This window comes from Fulmarus glacialis, unplaced genomic scaffold (genome assembly GCF_000690835.1).
Source record: "Fulmarus glacialis isolate BGI_N327 unplaced genomic scaffold, ASM69083v1 scaffold23787, whole genome shotgun sequence".
Taxonomy (NCBI): Eukaryota; Metazoa; Chordata; class Aves; order Procellariiformes; family Procellariidae; genus Fulmarus; species Fulmarus glacialis.
Genome location: NW_009222956.1, coordinates 24,664 through 34,734, shown reverse-complemented (window position 1 = coordinate 34,734; position 10,071 = coordinate 24,664). Strand labels below are relative to the sequence as shown.

The 10,071-nt window shown below is 42.4% G+C and overlaps 1 protein-coding gene across 1 annotated transcript in view; it reads left to right on the top strand.

The window, feature by feature from the left end:
* Positions 1 to 10,071, top strand: part of XPO6 (exportin 6) — a 39,940-nt gene that overhangs the window by 8,619 nt on the left and 21,250 nt on the right. Inside the window, exons 6-8 of the mRNA XM_009581642.1 lie at positions 5,040 to 5,493; positions 9,141 to 9,267; positions 10,050 to 10,071. The exon at positions 10,050 to 10,071 is cut by the window's right edge and continues 100 nt beyond it. Of these exons, the coding sequence (XP_009579937.1) occupies positions 5,040 to 5,493; positions 9,141 to 9,267; positions 10,050 to 10,071 (603 nt within the window). The remainder of the gene's footprint in view (positions 1 to 5,039; positions 5,494 to 9,140; positions 9,268 to 10,049) is intronic.

Genomic DNA, 10,071 nt, shown 5'->3' with positions numbered 1-10,071 from the left:
TTTTATATATTTTTTTTTTTTATATATATATTATGAAAGTTTCTTTTCTACCTATTCCTGTTAGTCTTTTGCGTGGGTGTTTATCTGATCTAAACTCATTTACATATATATTTCTTAGTTACCTTCAAAATAGAGAATGTATTTCTATGCCCTTGTACTTGGCACATATTTCACTTATCCTGTTAAGACTAAATAGGGGATAGATGTATAGGGTCACCCCAGGCATAGCGCTGATCTTGACTACCAGTTTCTCTTGTGCCTTGATGTGACGTGGGTCATTGTTACAGTCAGTTCACCCAAGCGTTGTCCAGCAGGTTGTGGTGTCTTTGTTCCTGCTTCTTGGAAAACAAAGCAAGAAGAAATACCATGATGCAGTGAAATCAATATGTTTGATCTTGGCTGTATCTGCTTTTAACAAGGAAAAAGAAGGGCTTGGGGTCTGGAAACCTCTAATACCTGGTTGTGCATAGGGAGAAGATGAAACACTTGTGGATCTGATACTTCTTTCTCCAGGGTCGTACTGATAGCGAGTTGTGCTCGGTGCAGTGTGTTCTGTGAGTTAACACAATTGTATCAGGTACCTTTGTCTCGCTTGTCTTTGGGACCTTAAACAGTTAACTGAGAGTTGCAGATCACTTCCTTGTGGCCAGATTGCACTAGTCAGCTTAAGACAGCTGCCTGTGATAAGCTTTTGTTAATGTTTTGGTTAGTGTTAAGACTTTCACATTTAAGTTTGAGCAGAATTTCCAGTGCTTCTTTCCTGTAGAAGAGCTTAAAACACTTTTATATTTATATACAAAATATAAACTTAAATGGGAAGAAATATTTCCTTAGTTTTGTGGGGGGTGGATTTTGCTGTAGCTAGCAAAAGTGTGGAAAAAAAAAAACAAAACATTAACAGAAAAGAACAAAACTTGTAGTATCACTTGGCAAGAGCAAACGTGTTGCTTGCAGAGGGCAGGAGTGCCAGCTTCACCCACCCTGGCAGCAAGAGCCTTAGTACTCGGGTGTGACGTTGGGTAAGATTGGGGTCTTCCACAGTAAAAAGCTGATTTATGTTACTATCAAACTGTTGGGAGCAAGTGCCTCAGTGGCCAAGAATGATGCTGTGTTTGTACAAAACAGCTTGAATTGCTCGGTGAGCCCAGGTGCATGCTAGCAGGTGTTGGTTAGTGCAGGCACGTCCAAGGCCATGCCTCTGGGAGAGGGTACGGCACCGTGAACAGCAGGTTCCAGAATTATCTTGGAAAAAAATAACACTGGTTTGTTCTGAAGTGCTATAACTTTAACTGATACAACCCAGAAAAGCTATTTTGTTGTCTAGAGTTGTAATAAAAAAAAAAAACAGTGGAACAAATTCTGGGCTGATTGGAAGCCTGTTTGAGATGTCCTCTCATTTCCTCGGTGAATCGCTGAATGGTGCTTGTGCTGAGGCAGCTTTCTTTTCTTCCACCTGTGCAATCCCCTTGTGGTGACTTTAGATCATATTTCTCAAAGTGAAAGTATGCTGCGTTTCTGTTCTGGGTCTTTCCTTTCTCCCCTTTCAGGGAAAACAAACAAACAAACTTCTTACACAGCATATTTTCAAGATAATTGCTAGTAATTAAGACAGTTCCTTTAGAAGTTCAGGCTTAATTGCATTGGGTCGTGCCTGTGCAAACTCGTTTATTTGAAATGTTCTGTGGTTTTTTTTTTTCTGTACTCTGCCTTAACTACTCTCTCCTTGTTAAAACTGGTTGTGCTTCAAGTTCTTTAAGTCCAAAAGGAAGAGCACTGAGTGCTTCCCTCTTGTCCAGTGCTTGCTCACCATCTGTATTTTGTGAAGGACTCTCTTCTTTTTCTTTACTTTATTAACCAAATATCCCTTGTGTCACTCACTATTTGGCAATATGATCAGTGGAAAGCTCCACAGAGTGGTGTAAGAGCACTGATGGGGTTGCTTATACAGAGAACCTATGGGGCTTAAAGCCGGACACACAAGTCGGTAGTCGTGAGTGGCAACCATGGCCTTGCACACCTACCGGTCTTTATTTGCAGGCGGAGATGAATACGTGTTTGGAAGGTGAACTATGGGACAAGTATGGGTTTAGTGAAACTCTGCCACTAAATTCTGCACTGGAGATGTTAATTGTTTCTCTGTCCTTTAAAATTTGTGAAATCTGTAAGCTGACCAAATCTTTTTACCCACCTATTTTTTACATTTGAGTCTCATTCGTGCAGCAGAATATTGCTGTTTACTGGTGACGCTTAAACTTTTTTGTTGCTGGTGAAGCCACCTTCTTTTTCTTTTTATGTTCAGGTGAAATCAAAGGTGTTCCAAAAGTCAAAATAAGCTTCAGAGTCCCTATAAATGTTTAATATCTTCCGTCAGAGCCAAAATCTCTTTAGGAACTTGGAAAATCTATGCTTCCTTTTTTTGCACAGGGAAGCAAAGTGATATGGTTACTTGCAAGTCTTGCATAATTTTTAAATAGCACTTGAAAACGATGTTAAACTCATTTCTCATATCACTTAAGCAAAGGAACTCTGATAATGTCCTATGTTGGGAAACATTTGAGTTATTGCATCAGTATAGAATTTACTCAGCAATGATCTCTCAGCCTCCAAATGTTGTCTTTGCATGATTTATAGCTCTTTACTTGGTGAATCCCTTCCCTAGGCATATTCACTCACGTACGGTAAACAAATGAGTAACAGAAATGTTTGCTGCTGCTTACTTCTGCAGAATTAGCCTGATCCCAGCCCCTCTCAAGAGTTTTCTCAGTTGTGCATGAATGCACTTGATCCTGGAAATTTATCACTTGTTTGCAAAGACATCAAATATAACTTAAAATCCCTTAAACTCTGAGCTTTGGTAACTTAACTGGGTGCGAAGCACTCAGACCAACTGCTGTGAGTTACAGGGACCTAATTTACAGTTTCTGGTGTTGATGGATTAAAAGACGAGAATCTTTGATTCTCATTGATTTTTGTGGAGTTTCCTGGACTGGCCACTTGAAAGAAGCATGTCTGCTTCTGTAAAAGCACAATCCAAGCAGCTCTTGCACTGCAACATTCGTGTAGTTGTGTTACCATGGGGGCTGTTTTAATATTAAGACTGAGCGCGGGGTTATCTCATTCAGCTGAAGAAGCAGGATGCCTTAAATTTCTGGAGCGGAGGAGAAGGGAACAACGATAAGGTATGGCAGGGAGTTATGAATTTAGTGATGTAAGACATCGATCTTGATGAAAAATGGAGACTTAAGAGGAATCTGTTCATCATGCATGCTTCTGAGTACTTTGGAAATAGCTGAGTAAATCCTATCTGTTATTTTCGTACTGCTAGTGTGTTGGGTCATTTCACTTCCAAAAAAAAATTACTCAGGTTTTCTGGGGAGAAAATTAAATTCTGTAACAGAGAGAGTGCCTGTGGATCTCTAAAGGTGAAGAGATTATTTGTACTCGAGGAAGAGAAGTGTATTGAGTAACTTGGGGAAGGTGAATAGGTTTTCAGCATGTGGTCTGTGGAAGCCTGCGAGTTAGTGGGCAGCTTCTGGGGGGAAGGGCAGCCTAGCTGGTGGTGTCTGCTTGGATTTCCATAAAGCTTTCAAGAAGGCTTCTCACTAAAAGCTTTTGAAAAAGCAAAGGCCATCAGGGATAAGGGGAGTCTCTGCATTGTTGATTAATTGGTTAGAAGGTAGGAGATAAAAGGTAAGTGGAAATGGTCCCCTCTTGCCATGAGGGGGTAGGTCACCTGTGGAGTACTGCTTGGGGCTGTGCTCATGGCCATACTTGTTAGAGACTGGGAAAAAGGCTCAGTAAAGAGACAAGGAGACTTGCTGATGGCACTGAGACGGTCAGAATGGTGAGAAAGAAGGTACGACTGGAGACCCGCAGGAAGATCTTGCATGTGTCTAGGCAAATGGAAGGTCAAGTGCAATGCAGGTAAGTATAACCTGCATTTGGGCAGGGAGAGCAATACTCACCTCATGCCAAATCATGGGCTCCAAACTCACCTTCAGTATGCAGGATTAACTTCTCAGCGTTATACCTGATCATTCTACAAAAAGTTCAGATCAGTAGCAGTCAAAAATAGATGCCTGCTATGGTGCTGTATGGAATTGAGGTTCATCTACACCTTGAATAGTGGCTGCAGTTCTGGTCTTCCTATATCAATAGGCGTAGAGTAGAAACAAAAGCTTTGTAGAAGGGCAGTAAAGATGATTGAGGGTATTGAGTGGCTTCCATGTAAGTAACAAGAAAAGTAGTACTCTTCATTCTCTCAAAGAAATTGAGGGTGAGGAGCTGCAATAGGAACCTATTGAGTGACATGTAGAAGGTGAATGGAAAGAAGTTATTTCTCTTCCCTGTTTGGGTACAGGAGGTAGGAAAAGAAACTAGCAGCTGACAGGCCCCAAACAAAAAATGTCTTTACATGATGTACGGTTAAGCTGTGGAAGTCTGTCTCAGGATGTTGCAAATATTAAGTTTATGTGGCTTCAGTTGGTGACTGGGTAAGTTCGTCAAGACAAATCCTGAGGCTGTGCAGAATTCTTCAAACCCCACCTGGCTTGGGAAGCCTTTGTAATGCGAGTGGTTGGAGGCTGGGGAATGTAATCTGTGCCTGCCGTGGGCTTTTGGTCACTGAGAAAAGGTACCGTACTAAGTAGACTTATCGGTCTGACTCGGAACATCTGCCCTGACATCATCCACAACCTGTCGTATGGAAGCAGAAGCAACTTTGCCAAGGTTCAGTGTAACGTGGATGTGCCAGAGAACTTGTGCAAGCTTACATCAAGGATGCTTGACCTTGTGAGGGGAGTGAGTTTTATAATAAATTCCTAAAATACACCACATGGCATTGCTATTATCGTGTGAACAAAGGTTCAGAAAATTCCAGAATACAAAAATTGCTAGTTCATCTCGGACAAATCTTTGTACACTAACTTGCTGAGTGCCAGAGGCTCTGATGGCTTTTGCTTTATAGCTGGGGCTGGCAGTTGCACCATTTGAAGGTAATTGCCCTGATTTATAATGCAGATGTGTGCTTTGTTTCCTAGGTGACCTGTTAAGTAGCCTGCTGCAGAGTCCCAGTGCGGCCAAATTATTGAACCAGCCAATCCCCATCCTTGATACAGAAAGTGAATATATATGTTCCCTGGCACTGGAGTGCCTGGCACACCTCTTCAGCTGGATCCCTTTGTCTACTAGCATCACCCCGTCACTCCTCACCACCATTTTCCACTTTGCTCGCTTTGGCTGCGACACCCGCGTTCGGAAGATGTCTTCTGTCAATGGCAGCAGCCAGAACTCGGTGTTGGGACAGGAGCGTGGCCGACTTGGCGTCTTGGCTATGTCTTGCATCAATGAACTGATGTCTAAGAACTGCGTGCCTATGGAGTTCGAAGAGTATTTGCTACGGATGTTCCAGCAGACTTTCTACCTCCTGCAGAAGATTACCAAGGAGAACAACGCCCATACGGTGAAGAGCCGGCTAGAGGAACTGGATGAAAGGTAAGAGCAACTAAACAGCTAAGTAGCTGTGCTAGGGCCTCTTGCTTTCTAAAGGACTGTCTTTATTATTTTGTGGTCATGCATGGTGTGTCTAATCACCTTTTTTTCAGAGTACTGTGCTGGGGGAGACAGGCAGAAAGGTAGGTGCCCGCAGGTAAGGTTCTGGTAAGGGGCTGAGTTTGCTAAGGGACCGTGGTGGCACAGGTTTGTATTCTTTCCTGTCCTCTTCCCCCCTTTCCCCCGTTCGTTACTGTTTGACTGCAGGTCTGAGGTGGCACAAGAGCTGAACCTGCCCTTCATTCAGTTGTAACAGAAAACAGAAGAGGCTCAGTGAGGTAAAGGCATTGCAGTATTCCCTTTCCTGGTCGGTATCTGCCTTCTCTGCTTAAACTCAAACATACAAAGAGTGGGTAGATATTCTGCGAATCATGACTTGAAAGAAAATAGAAGCAGTTTCCTACCCTTCATTGAGATCTGACAATTTCTGATTGCTTTTTTATTTTTACTTTTCTTATTTTCAAACAACACCAAAGGCAGCTTGGGGAGCTCCATTCACAGCAGCAGTGAATGGCTCCACCGCAGAGGCAGTCTGGCATGCTTGACTGGAGGCAGCAGGGAAGTGGCAGCATCTTGGGAGGCTGCGTATTGTCGTTTTCCAGAAAGTTATTACCATCCTTGTTGCCTAAAACAGCTCCACTCTTTTATATTGGATATTCCTACTTGTAGGAGAGAAAGTGAGACTTGTCTTGCTGTTGTGTTGAGTGGTTGAATCCACGTGTTGGCAGGGTGGTGGAAGAGGTGACGGCTTGATGCCGCCTCTCGTTGCAGGCCCGCTGTGCGAGCGTGCCACGGGGAGGCGGGCAGGCTGGTGCTGGCAGTGGCAAACAGGTTGCAACCGTGCAAATGTGCTCAGTATCTTGCTGCGGATACTTGATGGAAATAAATTTCTGGTGCTGCTGTATAAAATATTTCTATTTCCAGATGCAGCAGCAAGGCTTTTGAGCTTTTTGGGTTTTTTGTTGTTTTTCTTTGATATCCACTTGGGAGAAAAAACACAGATTTGGGAGAAAAAACCAGATTTGGGAGAAAAAACCAGATTTGGGAGACCAGATTTGGGAGAAAAAACCAGATTTGGGAGAAAAAACCAGATTTGGGAGAAAAAACCAGATTTGGGAGAAAAAACCAGATTTGGGAGAAAAAACCAGATTTGGGAGAAAAAACCAGATTTAGAAAAAAACTGTGGGTTCAGAGAGTAGAGGTGACTTGCATGTTTCTTCTGTAAAACTTCCTTTTTCTTTGTCTTTAGATACACGTATAACTTTGGGATAGTAAATCTAGATTAATCGTGACTCCTGTTTAACAGTGAACTCTACTTGCTCATTTTTTTACTAACTTGCTCTGACTTCAGTATCGTTCGCTTCCTACAAATAAGACATGTTCTGGGATGGTAGAAATCTGCCACCACTGCGTACAAGATATGTGCACAGAGAGCCAGGGGTTACACTCTGGATTTCAGAAAAGCTCTCCTGGAAGGCCACAATCTCTTTTTTAACTTTGTTCTTTCTTTTACGGAAAACATCAGCAAGCAGCCTTCACAGGCAAGGCTGCGGAAGGTCTGTAGCTGTGTTGGCCTTCACAGAGATGGTATTGCCATACTATGTTCTGCTCCTTAGATGTGTTATCCACAGAGACTGTTGCTGTCTGTAATTGTGAGACCCCTCTTTATTCATTGCTAAGGTCTGAAATAGGGATGTAACTAAGATGTTCTGGAGACTGGAAAAATCTAGTTGGCTTCTGGAGCAGCGGAGCTTTCTCTGAGCTGACTCTGTCCTCTCCATGGAAAAGGACGCGAGGATTTTCCTGTTGTCACTTGAGGGCATAGCTATACTTCTGTGTCCAAAACTAAAGAACTTACCACATGGAAGTGTCATCCTGGCTTGGACTAACGACATCCTAAACAAAATTGGCACTGAAGAAACTACCTTCAGTAGATTGCCATCTTCAGAACCTGCTTGCTCTGGGTCTGTCCTTTCCCTTCTTCTCGTGGTGCTGGTTATTTTTGTTCTGTTAAAAAAATCGGTGTGGTTTTGAATGGTTGGTACTGCCAAACCAGTCCAGAAAGAGTAAGCTTAAACTGTCTTTTGCTTTATTTGTGTTTGGCTTTATCTTGAAGACCCCAAAATGTGGGAAATGGCTAGTAAGGACACAAGCAATGGTGTGGTGGTTGCAGGAGGGGCTTTGGGGCTAGCAGAGCTAGGGGCCAAGTAAGAATTTCACGGGTCTCAGATCAGAGCCTCTTTAGAAAATAAAAATGAAAAAAATTGAAAGCAGTGTTTGGGTCTGGACTCTTTATTTTTTTGCTAGCTTTACTTCTGAAGTGTTTGGCCAGTGATCAGACGTGTTTAGTGATGTCTTGTCAAGTAGGCAGTGCCAAATAAATCTTCTTGCGTATTCAAAGTATTGTGTGGTTGTTGTAGGCTTGTAATTACCAACAGTGCTGCAGCTCTTTGTTAGCTGGCAATGCTTCTAGTCTTGAGTGAGTTTTCATTAGAAAGAGTGGGGGTTTCCCCCAAAAAAATTCAAGAGTTTGCAGAGGGGGAGCGCAAGGCAGCACGGTAAAACCAGACTGTTCAAGTGTGTCTGAAACTTTGCTAAACTTTTTATTTAATAGAAAAACTTGAAGTACCCTTGCACTTTAGAGCTCTTACCATGTGGGAAGGATGGGCTTCTCTGCACACACCCCCGCCTCGTCACTGGATCCCCAGAGCTCTTGCTGTGTGTGAATGATGTTGGAATGTATGGGTCCTGTATACTGATGGAGTATTTAACACTTTTCTGTATGGATAGATATGAAGATGATTTCTAACCTTGATGAAGCTCATGTTGCGTAGGGCATGATCTTATTCCATGATAAAAGCTTATTCCACTGTGGTTTTTGTAATTTTTCCCCAGTCGCATACTCAAGAACTCACCAGTGCTCTTGCTGGACTCCCTGAAATTTTGGTAGCAGGCTCCTTTTTGGATCTTTACTTTGTGTGGTTCTAAGCATTGAGTAATCCTGTGCTTTGGAGGAAGATTTGTCTTCATAGTCTAATTCTGTCACAAAAGCCTGGGCTCAGTTCAGAAACTTTGGGATAGTTGGTCTGCACTGCAGAAGAAACTGTCCTTTCCAGCTCTCAACTCCATGGCTCTCCCACTACCTTGTGTAAATTTAACACGTGTATTGCTAACTCCTGCATTAACTTCTTGCTTCCAGCTGAATTCCTCAGTGGTACGGTTTATTTGACTAATCCTATCTACACCAGTAAGATGACCCTTGCTATTAAATACTTATTTCTCTAGGGTGGGTGGGGGGGATTGTGCTTATTTGCAGGCCTGATTGAACTCAGTTATATTTATCTGAATATTAAAGTTGCTTTTGACTAGACTGTCTTTTCTGCTGTTTCAGGTGTTAATGGAATGAAGGGTTGCCCGTCCTGTAGGTAATTGTTGCAGGGCTTTATTTTAATTGTTCTACTGGCTGTTAATTGTAACTTTCTTTTTAATGAAAGGATTTTGAGTGAATTTTATCACTATTTCAATGAAATTCGTTTCACTTGTGGCGTCCTTCATCTTTTCTCAGTTGTGTTTTCTTCTTTCCCTTGTAGCTACATTGAGAAGTTTACGGACTTTCTCCGTCTCTTTGTGAGCGTCCACCTACGAAGAATCGAATCCTACTCCCAGTTTCCCGTGGTTGAATTTCTGGCACTGTTGTTCAAATACACTTTTCATCAGGTACGGCCCTGCGACATCGTTTTTCCTCGGTCTGTTCTCTGTTCTGTTGTCTTATACAGCAGGGGTAGCTCGTTTTCCCCAGTGAAGTTGATACCTAAAGTTAGCCCAGAAAAAAACAATTGTCTTGCTGGCACTTCACCAGTAGTGCTAGGGACTTGGAAATGGCTTAATGTGCTCTTGGATTTAGTTGGAGACAGCGGTCACATGTAGTTACCTTGCAAGAACAACTTGTCTGGTGTTTAACTTTGCTTCTGCTTTTTTTTTTCTTTGCTGGTCCTTGGAAGGGACAGCGTTATCTGGAAAAATTTCTCGAGCTTGCTTGTTTTCAGTTTGGGGATGCTTTTCTTTCTCCTGAATCTGCTGCTTTTACTGTATCTGAGGCTTTCCTTGTAACTTTTAGTTTTAGTATTTAAAAAAAACAACCCTGTGGCTTTTGGTACGTGTTACCTTGCTGTAGAAGCTGTCGCAATGCAGCTCAGCCCCATCTACCACCATATGTGAATAATGACAAAGAGGCAGATTTATAAAATGCTAGAAGCAGCAAGCCATGAGATGGGTTAATGCTGAGACCAGCCTTGTAATTCCGGGGTTCCCACCCTTGTGCTAAAGCTCTTGTTCATCTTTTAACAGCTATAAATCTCTCCAGTAACCTCCTAGAAACTTTTCAATAAAGCAAGAATTTCTTCTCATGGATTGAAGTGCATGCTAACTCCTATTTTCATTGCGTGAAAACAATCTTACCATAGCTTGCAATGTTCATTGTGAATTTTGGTGTATTTCAGCCTACGCATGAAGGTTACTTTT